Here is a 21,215-nt window from a genome sequence, read left to right on the forward strand (position 1 = left end):
ATGGGTTCCAAGACACAAAAAGACCCTGGTAGAGTAGAAGACTGTAATGTGATAGTATCAAACAATAGGGCCTTGCATTGGGTTGCTTGATAGTAACAGAGGCAGAAAGCTCGGGCAAGCCCTTGACCATTAGCAATGAGAACTTTCCATGAGGGCTTGCTGCTTAATTAAAGTATCTGAAATGAAATAGAATAAAGGGAGCAGGTGGATATTGGAGTGGAAGTGTGAGTTAATGAAGGGCTGATTTTTAGATGGGAAATTGGTTGTACTTTCACACCTATGAGTGGGGGGAGAACGAGAGGAGGAGAGACATAGTATTAATGCTCATGCAAGATAGTTCATTACCTTCAGCTAAACCTGCTTACAGATAGCCAGCAGGTCATCATTCAACATATTAGAATATGAAGGAAAGCATTACTTGCCTGATCAAGAACCTTTGAAGGCTACTTGGTGCCTTAGGGCTACACTCTTCAATGTCCCAATCATTTTTAGCAGTATATTAAAATAGCTGGTGTGGGGCTAAGATTGGCATTATGGTAACTGTAGTCCAGTCTTGTAGTGCCCCTCACCCTCAGATAAACTCTGATCTTGACAGAGACAGTTAGCTGAGGGCCATTTGAGAAATCATATCAAGGTATTATTACAATGTTTTACATATTTATATTTTGTATACTTGAGAAGACTACAAGTTTCTGGAGGACCAGGATTGTGTATTATACCCACATACTAAAAAGTTAATTAGATGGTTAGTGCACCTTGGGAGATGGAAATACCTTCACAGTAGTCTCTCAAGATGTTCTTTAATCCCAGGAGAACTTATTGTGATTGAGAATACTCCATCAAAGTGCCAAACTCTCTGGGAAACACCTGCAGAATTTCTCTTTCCATGAGTAAATGCCAACACTAATAAAATATATCTAATAAAAATATTGCCAAGGTGGGTACTAAATGATCACATTACTTCCCAGTGAAAACACAGTTTCTTTAAGAGAAAGGTGTTAATTATAAATCAACTGCAACAAAAACACACTTGTGGTTTAAATACCCATGGTACATTGACCACCAAAAATGGGTAAGCAGATTGGTGCCAAGGTGAAGGGCACATGTGTATAAATATATAAAACTATGGAATTACTTGATAGCAACTGAGTTTTAAGAATTTTAGATGCTCCTCCATGGTAAAGAAAATAAATTATGTGAATGCCCTAGGAGACCGAGAGAAAGATAGAAGAGAATAGGTAATACCTAAGAATTCCTTAAGAAATTCACCACAATGTTGAAATCACTTCAGAGGAAAAATGCAATATTCACTAATGATGTTCCCATGAGCTCACAAAAGAAGATGTCAGTGCATACCAAAGACATCTAGGAACAACATTCATGGAAAGACAGACTTAGAAAAGTCAGTCCTAATATGAGCTGAAGCAGCAGTAGTTGACTTGTAGGATGACATCGGTCAATGAACCATTGAAGCTGCTGGCAGTCTTTTACTTGGCAGCCTTCTGACTTGGTGACTACTCAACATATTCTTATATAACATCCCTTGTAGCTTTGACAAAATAGCCACATGTCACTGTGTCATTAAAATCATGAAGACTCTCTACCACCTTACTTTTTTTTAGATGAACATGAAGTTTGTTTTTGTTCCCCATTCTTTCTCTTATATGTTGAAGTCACTTATTTTTTTTTGCTTTTTGCAGGGCAATTGGGGTTAAGTGACTTGCCCAAGGTCATACGGCTAGTTTTTTTGTGTTAAGTCTGAGGGTGGATTTGAATTCAGGTACTCCTGACTCCAGAGCCTGTGCTCTATTCACTGGGCCACCTAGCCACCCTCTGAAGTCACTTTTCAACTAGGAAGTAGTCTGTTACACAATACTGTGCATACAAGAGGCACCCAATGGATATATTTTGGTTGATTGGCTCTCATTTTTTTCTAGCATCTAAATGCCAACGAACATGTCAAAATTTACAGGATGCTTTATGGAAAAAAAAAGTTCCAAGTTTAGCTTTTGAAATTATAATGGGGGTTGGCACAAAATTTAGACTTGCAAGTAGACTCTCCTTCCTAAAATGATCATATTAACATTAACCCATTTCTCCACTGCTATTACTAAACATCAATGGTGGTGGGGCTTGAATTACTCCAGTTCTGAATCTTCAGCAGCAGCACTGTATTCCACTTCATTTCATTCCTCAAATGTAGCTCACCCCACGGTCTTCATATAAAAACTTTGATCATTTTGGGGAGGCTCCATGCACTGGTCATTAGTTGTCCCTAGCAGGAATATATCATTTCCTGTAGCTAGATTTCCTCAGTCCATATCCTCAGGGCATGCTGCATTTCTGTACTGTCCACACTTCTACCCTTTCTGCTTCAGGTTTCATGTCCTTGTGTTTACAAAACATCTTCCTTTTGGCCTGTCCAATTTAATTTGTTCCTTGCTCCTGACTGTAGAGGACATATTCTGACCGATGAATTTGGGTTTAGCACCACTTTTAACCCAGAAATCATCTCCTGCTGCCATCAAGGCCTCCTGTTGTAGTCTACCTTTTCTCTTGACCGCCATTCGTTTTTTTTAGCAGCTCACCACAAGCAGCTTCATAATAGTCGCTGTCCTTAAGCTTATGAAATAAGGGATTTATTTTTATTTATTATTATCACCACCAGCATTCCTGTACACACACACACACACACACACACACACACACACACACACACACACACACACACAGACGGGGGTAGGGGGGACGGGGCACCTACAAAAGAAACACAGGACATTAACCAGTTAGTACTAAGCAAATATCACTGAAATATATAAGACCAGCATAAAAATAAAAACTACTAACTGGAACTTTTAAAGGTTCACAGATCCTAGGTCTATAGATTTAAAGTCAAAAGGGAGTTCAGAAAAAGAAGGAAAAAATGAAGAGGAGCAAACTTTTATAAACATTCTAAGGTTTGGGAGCTCTTTCTAAAGGCCAGAGGACTAGCCAGATAAGCTAAGTGAATATTCCAGGATTAGCCACCTACTAGACAGTCTGGAGATAATCCATTTAGTCAGTGATAAACATTAGTCCTTTACTGATTCAGGAAATAAACCAAAAGATCAGACTTTCTCTTGGTTGAAGAAGGCAGTAAATTTCATGCTATTTAGGACATTTTTTAATGTGTCACACGATGATTAACCACTGTGGCATCATAGAAAAACTACACCAAATTCAATCAGGAGTTATCTAAGTGACCATAAGCAAGTCATTTCTCTTTTATTTCCTCTTCTATAGAATGGATCGCTATTTTCTCATATATAAAAATGAGGAGGCTAAGGCCAGGCATGGTAGGAGGATCCTGTAATCCCTTTCCACTGGGAAGGCTGAGGTTGGTGGGTTACTTAAGTAACAGTCCCATGCTACAGTGGAGCTAAGAGCTGATTGGGTTCTACATCAAATCCAACATCATAAAGGGGAACCCCTAGGAGCAGGGGGATACTAGGCTATTTACAGAAGGGCAAAGCAGCCCATGTCAGAAATTTGGCAGGTCAAAGCTTCTATGCTAATCAGGTGTGGGACTGGACCTTTGAGCAGTCACTGTACATTCCAGGTAGGGCAAGATAGGATCACTGTTGAAAGAGCAATACAGAGGGTACTTACAAGTAAATCTGGGCAGCTTAATAAGGTTAAAGAATGGGGTCCATTCATTCAAAAACCTGCTAACCAGATTCTGGGCATTTTTTAATTGCCCATGCCTGGAACTCCCTCTTCATCTCTGTCTCCTGGCTTCTTTTTAATCCCAGCTAGAATTCCACCTTCTACAAGAAACTTTTCCTGATCTCCCTTAATGCTGGTGACTTGCCTCTACAAGTTATCTCCGATCTGTCCTAAACATGGCTGTCTGGACACATTTGTTTGCTTGTGGTCTTCCCCATTGGACTGTGAGTTCCTGGAGGGCAGGTACTGTCTTTTGCCTTTATTTGTATCTCCAGGATTTAACACAGTACCTAGCGAGCACACAGTAGGCACTTAATAAGTGTTATGCTTAATAAGTGACTGACTAACATGGCTTTATCACCTCCTGAGTGGCCTTAGGTCAATGACCTAAACACTTCTTGCTCTTCATTCTCTGTGCCATCATTGTTTTAGCTTCTAAAGAAAGTGAACAATCCTACCTCTGTACCTATAGTCTTCAGAAGAAATATAAATGAAAACAACCAAAGAGTAAGAAATGAGAATTATAGTAAAAATAAAGAAGCATGAAATAAACTAACAGAAAGTAAAATAATCAAAACCACGAATAAAATATACATGACAAAAATAATAAAATTGTGTATAATACACCATGACTGCAATAATATAAATGTGAAGAACAATATTAACAAGATGATCAAAACTGAATGCTGTGAAATTATGATGATGAAATTTATTCCCAAAGAAGAGATATGAGAGGGTACCCCACTCTCCCAACACATCCACACTTTTTGGCAAAGGTGAGATCCTATGGCTAAGGAAAACTTCAGGTAGCGTCAAGCTTTTTAGACATATTAAGGTTGTTGAATCGCCCCCGGCTTTTCTTTGTTATAAGCAATCATTTCTTGGAGGAAAATGTAGGTAATATGAAGACAAAAGATATCAATAATTTTTGTTTTTAAGATAGTCCTTTTGTCAAGACAGTGAGCATCACAAATACTCACCAGAAATCCCCTGGATCATGTTGTCATTGTTGCTGTTGTTGTTGGGGGATATTTAAGAAAACAAACACACAAACAAACACTTTCTCTGGGAACCTGGTAAGGCTCAGACTATCTTTTCTTATATGTAAAAAGGTTGCCTTCTGAAATCTTCAAATGATGGGGGATTTTAGTAGACAGTCAAGTCAATGTGAGTCAACAGTGCAATATGGCAACACATAAGCAAGTGATTTCACACAGCATTAAAAGCAGCACAGTATCTTGGATGAGATACGTGATCCTCTGCTCAGGAACATATTTGAATCCATCAGTTGTACAGTGCTCAGTTCTTGGTGCCACATTGTAGAAAGGATGCTGACAAGTCAGAAAGTTGGAAGGTGACTAGGATGGTAAGCGATCTTTAAGATCAAGCTATAAGAGTATGTGTAGAATAAACTAGGGTAAACTTGCTCTCTCTCTTTTGTGTTTTGTTTTATTCCTTTGTTGTTGTTCACTCCATTGGTTATAATAATTCCAACTTGACTAATGTTTAATGAGAAGGTATTTGTAGAACCTATATTGGATTGCATGCTGCCACAGGGGGGAAGAGGGGAGGAGAAGGAGAGGGAGAAAATTGGGAACTCAAGGGATTGTGCAACTGAATGTTGTAAACTAAAAGTAAATAAATTAAAAAAAAATAGAAATGGGAAATTTTTTTAAAAAAAAGGAGTGTTAACCTTTTGTGTGTGTGTCATGAACCCCTTTGTTAGTTTTATAAAAGTTATGGAGTCTTTCTCAGAATAATTTTTTTAAAGCATAAAATAAAATAGTATTGCAAAGGGAACAAAAAGAAACTGGGATTATTTAGTCTGAAGAGCAGGAACCACTGGAACTGGGGGAGCATAATCACTCATAATTTCAGATACCTGAAAGTATCTGAGGGGCTATCATGTACAAGAGGGATTACATTTATTCTCCTTGGTCCCAGTGGGAGTAAACCTATGTCATTATCCATTCTCAAAGAGCCTTAAGGTTCTGGACTCCAAGTTTAGAACCCACATATTTTTGGGAGAGGCATCTACTTTGATCAGCATAGTAGCACCTAGAAAATGTTAGCAAACTAGACAATCATTACACTGATCCCGTTCTCCAAGTCCAAGAAATGAGTCCTGACTTATCAGAGTAGTCACTATGAAATGGAATAGCTAAAAGGTTATAATGGAAGAAAGCAAAAACATTTCTATCTTTAGTTGGTGACAGATGTCAAGAAACTATCCAAGATAAGCTGAGATCCTATCTATGTAACTGAGAAAATAGATCTCTTTAAGAGACTTGGAAATGGTTTGGTAGTTTTTCTCCTACAGATAATATTAGAGTCATTGGTTTTGTTTCTTTTCCCTCCTATAAAATATTAGACTGTGAACTATGTTTTGAGATTGTTGTACACATTAGTAGGCATGCTTCATGAAACAACTAGACAGATGAAACCACACTATTTGTTGAATGTTTTTAATGCCTAACATTATAGTGTTGAGATGAATACTATAATATCTATTCAAGAATGCCCACTACAGATCCTTCCACCGTTAGTCGATGACCCACATTTATTTCAAAAAATCCTAAGATAAGTCTGATTTTATAAGTTCTCATACACAAAACCACTGATTCATCCCATGATCATTTATTGAGAGTCTGCTATATACATGGTAGTTTTCATGATAGGTACATTTCTATTTAGTTAACTAGGAGCTCTCTGTAAACAGACCACAGATAGTCACTTCTTGAATGAGAAATGTAGAGATTTAAAGCAACAGGTGTCCTCCTACATTCTTAAAAGGAGGAAAGGTCATCCAAATTCAACATATTTTATGTCCCCTCTACTATCTACTCTAAAAGTGAGTACTGCTACAGACAAAACTCACTCAATTATATAATATATAGATATTTAAACAGACAACTCTTAGGTGAGTAGTACATTTTACTAAAAACAATTGATTTCTATTGTATAAAGGGGTAGAGCAGCAGCCACCCTGGCATTCCCAGGATGGCTGCTAGAACAGGTTCTTAGGTCAGCTTCACCAGGAAAGATAGCTGTTTAAGGCATCAATGATCTTTTCTTTTTTCTAATGATATATGGTATTTTGTTATGTGGTCAAGTGACAATGGCAGTGTGTAAAACGACTGAATGGTGACAAAAAAGGAAATCATATAAAATAAAACAGGATGGGAAGGGTGGTGGTGGACTAGAGGATGGGAATGGGTGGAGGGGATGGATCCTAGGAGCAGGAGAAAGCTTCTATGTCTCCTGGGGTGCTACCTCCTCCTCCACATCTTTAGAAAGCATACTCCTGCTATCCTTATTTGGAAGCTTTACTGAATAGGTTTCAAAAGTGAATACTGCTGGTAATGTCCTTAGTGTTCTGCATGTGTGTCCTGATAAGGAGATCCCATGAAAAGCAAACTCACAGTGCGTAGTATTTTCAACTTCAGTGATGCCCTATTTAGTCTTCCTCCTGAGGATCCTTTTCGCATTCACTTGGTATTACTGCCCACAACAGCAAATATAATCATTTATCTAAGTTTCTCATGGACTAGTGTGTCTTCTGGGTCTTCATCAGATTCTTTCTGGGGATATACATCAACACCACTGGACAGCAAGTCAGCAGTGACCCTTTGTTTGAAGCAGTCTCTTTTTTCCAGCATCAAGGGGTCGGCCTTTGCAATGACTGGGTTGATGCTGACCACTTTGCTCAGATGTCGAATGAATTTGATATCCTGGCCAGTGGCAGGAATGAAAGAGATGCAGCAGTGCACCTGGGTGTCTGGGATTCTCTTCTTTCAGCTGCTATTAATTTCCTCCTGAAGGTATTTCTCATAATGATCACTGATGAACTGCATGATGGGTTGCCAGCAGTTTTCACTGTTAATGTGATCCCCAAAACCTGGTATGTCAATCACAGTCAGCTTTATAGCGATGGATTTGATTTTAATGGTTTTGGGGATCCGTTCCTGTAAAACTGGTTAGACTGATTTTTAGCTGATTTTGGATTTGAACAGTGTTGATTAATATAGATTTCCCTAAGCTGCTTTGACCAACCACTATGATGTTAAACTCAAAGCCCTGCTTCATGGCTTTCTACTGCATCTGCTCCAGGATGGCATCAATCCCCACAAAGCCAGAGTCAAGGGTAGCCTTCTCATTCTTCTGGGAGATAGCTTGCTTTAGCCCAGAATCTCTGGAACTTTCTGCCATAATGCTGGTATGGCTGGAAACTGCCTCCAAGGCCAAGCAGCAGTAACTCTGTATCTCACTGGATACATAGAGAGACTAGAACAATCTTTTTTTTTTTTAATTACATTCACTAGTTCAGGGGAAAAGTCAGCACCCTGAACTTCAGAGAAAATACAAAGTACAAACAGAGAAATAAGACCAACAGACAGGGGCTCTGCCTGAATCAGATACACTTTACATACATCCCTGAATTGAGAGAGCTTTTACATCTGAGCAGTCAGGGAGTTCTGAACCTATGGACACTCAGAATCTCAACCAAGGAATCACAAGATCCTTCTCATAAGTGAGCCCCCAAAGCAAAATACGAACTCAGAGTATACACACACACACACACACACACACACACACACACACACACATACACATACACACACACACACACTTATCACAACCCTCATGACTCAGTGCCTAATTAGAAATTATCAAAAGGGGGCAGCTAGGTGGCACAGTAAATAGGGCCCTGGCCCTGGAGTCAGGAGGACCTGAGTTCAAATCCAGCCTCAGACACTTAACACTTACTAGCTGTGTGATCTTGGGCAAGTCACTTAACCCCAACTGCCCTTCAAAGAAAGAAAGAGAGAGAGAGAGAGAGAGAGAGAGAGAGAGAGAAAGAAAGAAAGAAAGGAAGGAAGGAAGGAAGGAAGGAAGGAAGGAAGGAAGGAAGGAAGGAAGGAAGGAAGGAAGGAAGGAAGGAAGGAAGGAAGGAAGGAAGGAAGGAAGAAGGAAATTTGCAAAAGGTGTGAAAGCCTTTCTACAAGCAAGCCTCCCCTAATGGGCTCCACAGTGAGGTCTATTAATGGATGGGAAAGATCATTAACATTGCAATGGGATACAAAAGGGACTTAGAAAAATGAGATCTATCACATGATTCCTCATATTATTTATCCCTGATTTTGTTTAGTTGTTTCTCCATAGGAAGTTTACAGTATACAACCTGTAAGTAGTGTCAAACAAAAACAGTTTTAGATTTGAGATTAGAGGGATATAGATAGAGACACATCACAATAGTTTGCTGGTAAATGTTTAACAAATGGCTCTCTGAAAAATATATATGACAAACTTTAAAGTTTCAGCTAAATTAATAACATTTTCTCCATTTTCCCTTTTGTAGTCAGAAAAACAATAAGTCAAGCCCTGATTTGTAGTGTTTACTGATTTCTGAGTTGTAAACACTCACAGTGAAAATTTAACCATCAGCTCTCAGGATTCAAGCTGCCTCCTCTGCAGGTCTACATATATCTTATATACATATATAAACACATATGTATATAGCTATATACACACTTCCATATTTATGTGAAAATTAGCAATTACAGGAAATGGTAGGCACAAAAACTTCAACTTTATTTCGATTATGGATGATAAACATGATCCCTGGCATTTGTCTTGTATTACTCCTATACATACCTGATGGTCAACACCACTTTTACAAAGAAAAGAGGTCAAAGATCAAAGCCAAAAGTTCTGGTCTAGAGTCTCAGACCCACCAGGATATTGGAAGGGGAAAAGTGAGAAGAAGGGCTAGGGCTGGAGCAAAGGGTCATGCCATCATGTGCTGGCAGCCACAGCTGTAGGGACAGGCCAAGGTCTCTACCCTCTTTTATATCTCTCTGCCCAGTCAATCTTGAGGAAGGCTCCTGGGCACCCTCATGGTACAGAGATGGATAGGGCCCATATGGCATGGCCAGGGGCAGGGTACAGTGAAGGAGAATCTTAGAATATTAAGAGGGAGAAAGGAATTGAGAAATCATCTGCTCACTTTACAAAGGGAAAAGTTAAGGTAGAATGACTAGCCCTAAGTCTTATAACCAGGCATAGGCAGACTTGAGTCTAGAGACTCAACTGGATAAAAGATCTAAAAAAGAGAAGATGGGAAAGAGCAGAGACATAGAGGTGATCTGGGCATGGATTACATCCTAAATCTTTAATGCTTCATATAAAATCCAAGTCTATTTCCCTTTTTCAGACCATATAAGATCACCAAACCAATTGAACAGTAATGCCTTCTATCTCAATATCACTTTTTAAAAGATAAGATAACTTTTTAAAATTTTCAACCAAAATGATAATCCATAATCTTCTCCTCCTTTTTTTTGTTGGGAGGAAGCATAATGTGGAGGAGTGAGAAGCAGGACTGACCTTTCCTCCTTTACATTCTTTCCAAAGAAATTAAAATAAAGTAGGACTCAATGAGTTTTCTGAAACACTGGAGAAGATATGTTCTGGGGAGCATAGTGAAAGAGGACTCGATCCACTGAGGAATAACAAGCAGAAAAGGCAAGGGGAATTGTTTTGTATTTGAAATGGACAACGTTTTCCAGTTGTACCTTTAAAAATGGACCAGAATGTCACTGCGTGTACTTTGAGATTGACTTCAGAGCACCAGCTTGCATTGCTAAACACTGAATGGACCAGACCCCACTTCCTAGGGGAATTTCCTCCCTCCATAAAACAGAGGGTGTTTAGCCTTGCTCTCTTTGCAAGTTACATGCTTATTTTGAGCTGGTAAGTGTTCTGTACTGGAAATAAACAGACTTGAAAAAGCCATACCTTATACTCTCATTGTCTCTCAGTCCAATCTGAAGATGTGAATGTAAACTGATACAGACTTGAAACCCAGTTGGCAATAAATTTGTGGCTCTCTACACTTTCAAAGCTGGGAGTCATCAAGGATTAGTGAAGAAATCATGACTATTTTCCTTAAGAGGCTGCAAGAGTAACAGGCTTCAAGAAAAAAATCCCCTTAAATGCAAGTGATAAGTGTGGACTGTGTGAAGGCTGACAGGCCCGATTATAGTTATCATGGTGAGAGGCCCATGGTAAACTCCCTCCTGAAAGGCAGTGACAGCTCCTGGAAGGGAGCATGTTGGTGAATTATTGCAGACACCAGGATGTGTGGAGCTCAGGTTCATCTGGAACCCAAAGAGTGAAAAAGAAAATACAGCAGCCAATATTTGGGGGGAGTAAGGACTGAGTCAGGTGCTGGGGTGGGGGAAGCTAAGATGAAACACAGGGTTGGGGTGGGAGGTTTTTAAGAGGTATCCAAAAGGACAGTGTTGACTTGAGACACATCTGGGTCTTTCTTGATCTGAGAATCAAACTACAGAAACATCTGATCTGGGTATTCCATCCTCAACACAATATTCCCAAGGCTTTTTGGTGTCTGTAACATAAGCCTGGAAGGGGAATAATTGGGCATTTATTGCCTTGTAGTAATGACATAATGGCATGAGAAATGCACAACTGAGTTACACCAGTGACCAAGCCAGGCCAGAACACAGTGAGCATCTCCCACATCCCTTTTATAGCCTCAAAATACCAGTAACATCCCTAATTTCCTTTTCATGACCTCAAAGTGGTTGGGGAATACCCTAAACAACCCTAACTTTCCGTAATGACTTGATTCAGATCTATCCCAAATTCATTCAATAATCATAAAATTCTCTCTCTCTCTCTCTCTCTGTCTCTCTCACACACACACCCACATTCTATCCCTACCACATTCTACCATACATTCCTTCAAAAACTTCAAAACATTAGGGGCAGGAATTATTATCTATTGTTAATAAACTATCCTTCATCTTACAACTCCATCCCCTAATGCTCCATCTCCTTGATGTGTCCCTCCATTAAACCTTGCATCCCTGGCCACTCTCTTCAGCACAGGATGTGTTCCTTCATGCCCCACAATACATTGGACTAGAAAGAGTAGACTTTTTTAACTCTTTACTGTCACTTCCAAACCCTCCTCCTATCAAAGCAACTCTAGAATCTCCCTAATAAGGTTTATTCCTTCCCTATCTCCTTCTCCATATCATGACAGCTGTTGCCAATTGGTATTCTCCTTCCTTTCTCAAAGTGCTTAATACCTGGTTCACAATCTTCCTCTCTCCATCTCAATTCATGCCCTTATTAATGAGGGCTTCAAATTACATGCAAATGCCCCTTTCAAATGCTATTTCTTCCTAGCTTCATTAACCTCTTCAACTCCTATGATCTTTACCTTCACACATTTCAGCCAAACATGAGTATGGTTTTACTCTTACACCATTCATTTATCACAAGGGGCCCAACTCCACAATCCAAAAGTATGAAATTTCTTTATCTGATCATAACATCCTGTCCTTCCACCTCTCTTTTTGTCTCATCCCTCTGAAATCTATTCTCAATACTTACCTTAGTCAATCTGCCACTTCTTGATTTCCCAGGCACTCAACCCCCTTTAATCCCTACAAATCCCACTACTTTACTTAACTAACTCAAATTTAAACAGCCCTTTACCCTGGAACTCCTTCCCCCCTTTGTCCTTTCACTACTCAGTCCTTCTTATATCCTAGTCCTAGATTTCTACTATCAGCCTTCTTTGCTTCTGTTCTTGGGCTTAGAACACCACTAGAGGAAGTCATACAACTAGATATCCACAACAACTTGTAGTTGCTACAAATTTATTTAATCTCTCTTAGTAAGACTTTGTTTCCTATTTAATTGATAAAAAATGGCCACCTGTCAAACTTTTTCTTCTTGATTTCATCTTTCAAAGCACTTTGACACCATCCCTATGTCTAGTTCTCAGTTCTCCACTCCTGCACCTCTACCTGTCTGCTGGGAACCTTCATTGGAAATTCCCATAGGAATCTCAAGTTCATCATGTCCAAAATAGTCAATTATCTTTTCTCCTACTGTTCCCCTCCATCTGAATCCCCATCTATTCTTTTCCCATTCAGGTCAACAACATTCCAGTCACTTAAGATCTCTACCTAAGAGTCATGCTCAACTCTTCACTCTCAGTCATATCCTATAGTCAATTCGTCAAGTATTGTTGATTCTACCTCCACAACAACTCTCACCATTACCCCCTTTTCTCCATTCACATGGAGGCCTTCATCATCTCTTCCTTGGATTATTTCAATAGTTTCCTAATTGGTTTCCTCTCCTCTAGTATCTGCCCTCTCTAATCCATCCCCCATAAAGCTTCAAAAGTGATAGACCTAAAGTACCTGTCTGATTACATCAGTCCCTTGCTCTAGAAGTATTAATGGCTCCCTAGTAACCTAACAATTAAGTAAAAATTCTTCTGTTTGGCTTTTAAAACTTTAATATTCTGCCTCTAGCCTATCTTTCCAGGTCAATCAACTATTAACCCCAGCTCTCCCTAGTTGTCAATGCCCTCTCCCATAACCTTTAAAAAGAAATTTAAGTGTTCTGTACTTAATTATTGATGAATATATTGGATACATACCCTCAAAAGGACATAAGCTCATTGAGGGCAGAACCTGTCTGTCTTATATCTGTATACTCAGAACCTTTGTACATCCAGAGAAAGAACCGACAAACAGAAGTAGGTATGAAATGATTTCATACACACACACACACACACACACACACACACACACACACACACACGTCTAATGATAGCCCTATATGGGGTAGGGGGTGGGAGTGGAGAGGAGTCTGGAGAGGAAAAAAAAAGAATAGCAAATTGTACATAATAGATTTGCAGCTTCATGTGAAATGCTTGTTTTATTTCTGAAGTTCAGAATAAAATAAATTTAAAAAAATAATCTGGCATATAGCAGTCCTTAACAAATGCCTGCCAATTGATCGACCATTTCTAGTAACGGATGATTATGCCTATTTTGCTTCAATTCTCTAGAATATTTTATGCACTGAAATTAATTTAAATACATAGGTCCTGAGAAATTTTAGTTGGTTTTACTGGTAGACAACATTAATCTTTCCATAAAACATTAAAAAAAAGATGTTATCCAAAGGGAAGGAAAAGGTGAAGTTGTACAAGTAAGCTATTTACTCCCCCAAAAAGCATATGGGTCAAATCTCATTAAAAAAATCACAGGAAAATGTGAGATTTACTTTGGGGGTCAAATGTTAACCCAATAACCACTTCTGGGGCAGTATCTGACAAAATGAACAGCAGAATAAAAGGACAGATGAAAGTTGGGGATATTTTTGGACATCAAAACACTTGGGAATGAAGGGGTTTTAGTCCTAGCTATGACCTTAATTAAATGCACAACAAATTACTTAACTTTTCTTGGCCTCAGTTTCCCCATCTATAAAATAATGAACTTTGGCTTACCAATCTAATGGCAGTGTTTGAAGAGGTGGCTGAGATAATTTAAGTGCAAGTGTATGAGGAAGGTAATAACTGTTCTATGTTGTATGGTATGATACAAAGGTATTATAATTTGCTCATCCCCTTGTAGTTGCCATGAGATTTGACATGTTTCTCCCAGTAAGAGGAAGCAAGAACTTTGTGTGGGGGGGGGAGGGAAGGAGAGGGAGTGGGGGAGGTGGTGGTAGAAGATGTTAGTGATTGATATCTACTGAGTTTAGGTGAAAAAAAATGCATTAAAAAGCAACAATCACTCTTCAAAAATTATCTAATGTAAGAATTCAGGATTCCATGTGCAAACATATGATGGTCTCTGTATGAACATACAGACTATATATGTGTGTATGTGTGTATCTGATTGCATGTGTAGATGTCTATGTGAGGCCATGTGCATAATTCCCTTAACAAAAAAAAAGGGAAAGGAGATATATTTTTACATTTTTACCTGTACAAAAGGAAGCTCACATAGCATATTTGCTCACCCCTTCCTCTTCTGTTTGCCCAAGGCATCCTTTCAAACACCCGCCTGGCCAGAGATAATAGGTGGCCCATTTCTCTAACTAGAATCAGCAGCAAATCAACCATCTGCCACTGCAGGGGTCTGAGATTAACCCAGCCACTGGACCATGACTGCAAGGCATTTGCACATTTAGATTACAGAAATTTTAGTTTACCATTCAAAGAGGAGGAGGCAGGCAAAAAAAAAGGAAGGAAAGGCCCCCAGGCTTTTTTGGGTTAACCCTTCACAGAGCTTGGTTACCACATGATAGCCCCACACATCCAGGTTTTCTCATTACATATTGTTAAGAGGGAGAGTGAAAAGACTGTTCTGTTAATGATCAAAAAAAGAAGGTAAAAGAGACACATACATACATATAAAAGAGACACATACATACACACAAGCATACCAAGGACTGCCATCTAATGGTTAGTGTCCTGGGTCACAAAACAGGATTTACACTGGAGTTTCTGCTTCCAAATCCATAATGGGGACACAGCCAAACTGTTTCATGTTGTCTTTTCCCAAAACACACAACAAAGTCAATGGAACTTACCTGTGGCTGAAATCCTTTGAGGTCACTGGCTGTGAGGTCATTGGTTGCAAGAAGCTGTGGAAGAACAAAAGAATTCTATTTAAGTGATATAGTAAAAATGTTGTGCATAGCCTCTTCAAGATCTGATCCTCACATCTTTCTCATGATACTGTAGGCTTGAAGGCAAAGGGTTGAAACACTGATGACACATGTTGCTGTAAGTCATGTTATATGTACCTAAAATCTACTGTTCTTCACTGAGACTTACAGCTAGAAGGGGACCTTCCAGATTACTGAGACCTCATTTGATGGAGAAGAAAACTGAGGCTCAAAGAAGTTTCAGTGACATTACCAAAGTCACAAAATAATTAGGGACAGAGAGAAAGAATTTGGATTAAATTCCTCTGAGCCAAAATGTAGGGTTATTTCCAGTGGACCACAATAGCTAAAATCATCACTTCACCTTTAGTCATGCTACCCTCCCTCTATGTCTTCTTTTCCCTGACCCTCTCTATTTCAGTTCTACTCATTCTTCAAAGCCTAGTTCAAGTAACAACCCTCTCTCTAAGAAGCTTTTCCCTATCACCCCAAACCCCTGTAATCTCTCTTTCCTCTGAATTTTAATATTATGTATTATTTGTACTATTCATTTCATACTTATCACATCATGACACCATTAATAAAGCAAAAGGTTTGCAAGCTACATTACAAATATTGTTTCATCTTTTCCTCATACCAATGCTAAGAGTTAGGTTCTAGTATTATCTACATTTTATGAATGAGGAAACAGAAGGAAACAAAGGTAAAGTTATTTGCCCAGAGTCACACAGCTGGGTAAGTATATGAGGTCAAGTTGGAACTCAGGTTGTTCCGATTCTCAATCCTACAGTCTAGCCACCATGTCACTGAGTCTGCCTTATATTATCTTTTGCTGTCACAGAGTCTTGTTGGAAGAAATTTCATGCTCCTCTAAAGTAGACTGTAAATCCCTGGAGACTTTTACACTCAACCATCTAGACAGACAGACATATAGACAGACAGATAAATAGATAGCAGATAGATGGAAGGAAGATTATGTACCTATGTTGCAGACAGTGTGCTAAGTGCTGTATAGATATCATCTCATATATAGACAGAGAAAGACAAAAAGAGAAATGTCTTTGCATTCCCCATAATAATTTGTACATAGTAGGCACTGTATTAGTTAATTGTAATCTATATTGATTTCTTGATAAAATACCTGCAGTGTGTGACTTTTAAAAGAAAAAAAAAACATGACCAGGGGCAAAAGGGACAGATGTTTATTTTGATTTCAGTAGTGTGACTGTTAGCTTTGTTAAGCCTGGAGAGAATCTGTGAAAAATAGGAAAGATTTCATGTTTGCTCTAACAATATTTTGTTTGGTTCAAGAAGGAGAGGGATTCATGCTGGGCATCACTGCCTACAGCCATTTCAAAAGCTCAACTGGGCTTTGCAGCTTCCCCAAAAGAAGACATTGATGATAAGGCTTAAATGGTGTTAAAGCTGAGAAAGAACTTCAAGCAGAAAGAGACAAAGGAGGGGAAGAAGAAGGAAGAAGAATAAGAATTTATGGAGTGCCTACTATCTGCTAGGCATTGTGCTTAGTGTTCTATAAATACTATCTCATTTTAGAATTTTATAAAGAATGTAAAGGCTAGAAATGTCTAACCTCCAACATCACAACACCCCACCTCTTAGCAATGTGTCCTAGAGTTTAAGGCTAAAGATAAGAGGACTTGTTGGGAAACGAAGTGGGAGAGAGGGAGAGACAGAGAGAGAGAGAGACAGACAGACAGACAGAGAGAGAGACAGAGAGAGAGAGAGACAGAGAGACAGAGACAGAGAGAGAGACAGAGAGAGACAGAGGCAGAGACAGAAAAAGAGAGACAGAGAGAGAAAAGGAGGAAGGGAGAGAAGGAAGAGAGGAAGGAAGGGAGGAAAGGAGGGAGGAGGGAAGGGAAGAAAGGAGGGAGGAAGGGAGGAAGGAAAGAAGGAAGGAATGAAGGAAGGCAGGGAGGGAGGGAGGAAGACTAAATGTTTATTGAGTACCTATTATATGCAAGACATATACCCACCTCCAGGAGATTATAATCTATTTGGTGAGAAAAGTTCAAGCAAAAACTAATGAAGCCATGAATATTAATATTTTGTGGTGCTAATAAAATATCAGTAAAGCCTGGGACCAAAGAATCTCTGAACAGGAAAGGATCTTAGTATCATTTTTAACATGCTACAAAGATAGAAATCCTCTCCATGATATCCATGATAGATTATTTTTTGATGTTATAATCATGTGTCTAAATCTTATACCATGTCCTCCAACTAGAATGTAAACCTGAGAGTGATTTAGTACTATTGAGACCTTTCAGTCAGAAGACAGATTCAAGCTGAGTCTAGAAATTATTAAAGGGGGTTACAAAGTCTTCAAGAGACAGACTGAGAAGTGTGTCTTGTAAAGAGGTGAGCAATGGTGCGAGTAGGAGTGGGGGTGTTGTGGAGTCCCCAGTGCCAATGAGAACTTAATGGGTCAACATGAAAAAAATCATCAGCATAAAAGCAACAAATGGAAGCATAATTTGAAAAGGAGAAACCCAAAGGAGAAATTTAAAAGGAGACTAAGCTGTGGCAGAGAAAGGAAAGACTGAGGTGGACCATTGAGCACTGTAAGCATCTTCAAACAGAAATCAGGCTGAAGATATTGGTAACACTCAGATTTTCAAGGAAGAGGGAAGTCCTCCCTGTCCACCCTCCTCATATACTATTTCTCCAACATTTCTTTTCCATACAGGTCCAGTAACAGAAATTGTAACATACTATGCTCACTTCTTTAACTTCAACATTTCCTGTATCTTGCTTTTGCATCAAACAAAGAGACCAGGGGCTAGCTAGAAATACACAAAATTTAAATTAGAACAGAAAGCCAAAGTTCTCTCTGAATGCTAGAAATTTTTTCTAGCTGGGAGCTTTAAGATATTGCAAATGTATGAATAACTTAATTGGATGTAAACTCCTTAAAGCCTCAGAGAAAGAGGCCACGTGGAGCTGAGGGCCATTATTTTACCCCTAAGTTAAAAGTGAGGCAGTTGTGAAACAGGCTTGACTTAAGAAATGTCTAGCCTCTAACATCACAAAAACAACAAAAGCATAGAAGGGAAATTTAGGAGAAAGAGCTTTAACAAGTGGAAGACAAGGGAAGGAGGGAGTGGTGGTGAATTAGGAGAAGGTGGTACCTGAGTAAGACTTGAAATAAGACAAAGATTCTAAGAGTGGGAAATGAAGAGAGAATACATTCCAAGCTTGAAGAATGTCTTGCACAAATTCACAGAAGTGAAAAATGGTACATTCAACTCAGGAAACAGTGTGAAAGGAAAAGAGAGTTTGTCAAGTATAAAATAAGGCTGAAAAGGTAGGTGGGAATAATATTATAGCAGGCCCTAAAATGCCAGGCTAAGGAATCTGTGTTTTATCTTAAAGGCCATATGTGTGTATGTCTGCGTGGAAGAGGGGTATGGAAGATGAGGATGTGTTTGGAGGAAAGGGGGGAAATTATCAAGTGTGTGTGTGTGTGTGTGTGTGTGTGTGTGTGTGTGTGTGTGTGAAAGGGAGAGAGAACTGGAGGTGGGGGCATGTGTGATGCAATCAGACTATAATATATTACTATGCATCTCTGATAATGTCTTGCAGATATCATGGACCCAATTAGTAAACTGGTTGACAATAAGATTAATAAAATTACTATATCCTTTTTTATATAAGGAAAGAGAAAGAGCAGGAAGAAAAGAAAAAAAACATATATATTTATTTCAAGGCCAGGATTGTGATTGCTAAATTCATTAAACCAGGAAAGGAGGTGCATTCCCTAAAATATTTGTTATTCAGGCTCCTATTGAATACTGGGACTTAGCACTTCACAAAGAAGCCTATTCTACAACTGGAAATCTAAATCTGTTACCAAGTTCTGTCCTCCTCACCTCTCTTATGAGAGATCATAACTTTCACACATCATGGTGAAACAGGAAAGAGGTCACAGAAAGCCCTTAACTACATGAAAACAAAAGTCACATCCCCAATAAGTATTCTCTTCCCAGGGCAAATCATGGAATGGAGCAGATATAGAATTGACAAGATTTGGTAACTAATTAGACAGAAAAGATCAGTTAGTCAAGTGTGAAAAATTAAGGATGATTCTTTGGTTCGGAAGGTAGGTAACTAGAAAAATGGCGGTGCTCTGGACTTCAATAGTGAAGTTAGGAGGAGGGGTAGATTTAGAGGGTAAAGATAATGAGTGCTGATTTCAACATGTTGAGTTTGAGATGCCTATGGGCCATCCATTTAGATTTGAGATTCATTTGTACAGAGAATACATAGAAGATGAACGATCAAAGAAAAAGAGTATAAAAAGAGAAGCCTAGGGACAGAATCCTGGACTTTACCCACATTGGGAGTGGGGAAATGGGGGTGGGGAAGATATGGATGATGAATCTGTAAAAGAAGTTGTGAACCTTAAAGAGAAAACACTTCTCCTGCCTCATGAATTTTATGCTCACAGAGCATTAGGGCTTAAAGATGTCTAAGAGCTCATCTAATTCTATTCCATCATTTTAAAGATGAGGAAACTGATGTCTAGAGAGATCAAATAACTTTTCCAAAGTAGTTGGAGATTCTAGTCTCAAACCTATGTCTGTTGACTCTAAATTCTATGCTCTTTCCATTATACCATACTTCTTCCCTATCTATCTGTTGAAGAAACAACAGATACACACAAGAGATGAAGTAATAGTACAAGGTAACATAGGCTACATACCAAATAAACAGTGTAGGCAATGATAAGCAAGGTACCTTCTGGGAGTGGTCCATAGGGTGCACATCAGTGTTCTGAAGAACCAGGTTGATAAGTATATATAATGAAATCTGATTGGTAAAGTTGACTAGCACTAGATTACTAAAAACCTTGAAAAAACAAGGGATTTGGCCCTAATCATGTTGAAAGCAATAATACAATAAGATTAATAGTGTTCTTTATAGAACCCTTGATCAATTATCCCAAAGATTTTTACAACATTTGAGTAGGTTTACTCTGTAAGTCTACGCTTTCCTACATTGCTGTCCATTCCTCTGTGGACAAAAATCTTACAATTCTCTCCCTTGATTAATTTCCCTATGAAAGTATCACAGCCAATCACTCTTTTAATATATTCATTTATTTAATTTATATAGCTCACTCAGACCAATTATTGGACTTTATCAGCACAATCCGGATGCTAACTTGAGTTCATGACAGAATTGCAGAATTATGGCGGCAGGGAGTGGGAAGCTGGATGGGGAGGAGCAAAGGAGAGTAGGAAAATGGGCCAACTACCATTTTACCCTCTGGGGGTCAGCTCCAAATTTTCCAGTCGGGATTAGGAGCCATGGAAGAATGGCCATTTCTATGACTCTTCAACAAAGAATCCTGGACTGATGGAGCTCATAAGTTCATCTTGCCACTAATTTCCTAATTGAGAATAGCAGCAAATGTTTTTAAAGGCACTTTAAAAATGTGTTGTTTTCTTACATCAGCAATTCTATGACTAAGGAATAGCCAGATCTATTTGGCAAACAAAATGTGAGTGATGAAGAGATGACATTTTTATCACTTTGTTTTCTTTTTTCTCCCAGCTTTATGAGTCTGGGGTTATTCTTACCTTCCACAAAGAATCTTCCTTAACTAACCCCAGTCCCTGTTTATCACCTCAGAATGCATATAGAACTTTCAGTATAAAGAGCATAACCTAACATTTGTTTTCTATCTTACAGCAGCTTCCTTTGTTTTTCAACTACACTTGGGGTTGGCTCTTTTGGGGCAAAGGAGCAGGCCTCATACCCAAATATTATTCATAGCTTCCTCAATGAGGGCAGGGATGGGGCCTTATACTTCTGAATGGGAAGGGGATCCAAGGAGAGGGGAAGGAGCAACTTGGCACAATACTGGGTACTACACAAAGTAGGTACTCAATATAAAACTTTTGATTATCAACTCAAGAAAGAGGACAATATTTAGAGGATTTAGAGAAGAGCAAAGAGAAGAGGCCTAA

General features: G+C 39.0%; 1 protein-coding gene and 1 pseudogene across 4 annotated transcripts in view; both read right to left on the reverse strand.

Annotated features, from left to right (window-relative positions):
- SETBP1 (SET binding protein 1) overlaps positions 1-21,215 on the reverse strand; it is a 514,417-nt gene that overhangs the window by 252,261 nt on the left and 240,941 nt on the right. For 3 of the 4 annotated variants that reach the window (XM_069075445.1, XM_069075438.1, XM_069075460.1), the window contains one exon: positions 15,142-15,195. In XM_069075445.1, coding sequence (XP_068931546.1) covers positions 15,142-15,195 — 54 coding nt within the window. Of the gene's footprint in view, positions 1-15,141; positions 15,198-21,215 lie in introns of all 4 variants that reach the window. The other variant, XM_069075454.1, reaches the window with a different exon arrangement.
- Positions 6,819-8,482, reverse strand: LOC138151909 (septin-9 pseudogene; annotated as a pseudogene).

This window comes from Petaurus breviceps, unplaced genomic scaffold (genome assembly GCF_028583685.1).
Source record: "Petaurus breviceps papuanus isolate PSGF00001 unplaced genomic scaffold, PetGlider_PUasm1.0 151, whole genome shotgun sequence".
NCBI lineage: Eukaryota > Metazoa > Chordata > Mammalia > Diprotodontia > Petauridae > Petaurus > Petaurus breviceps.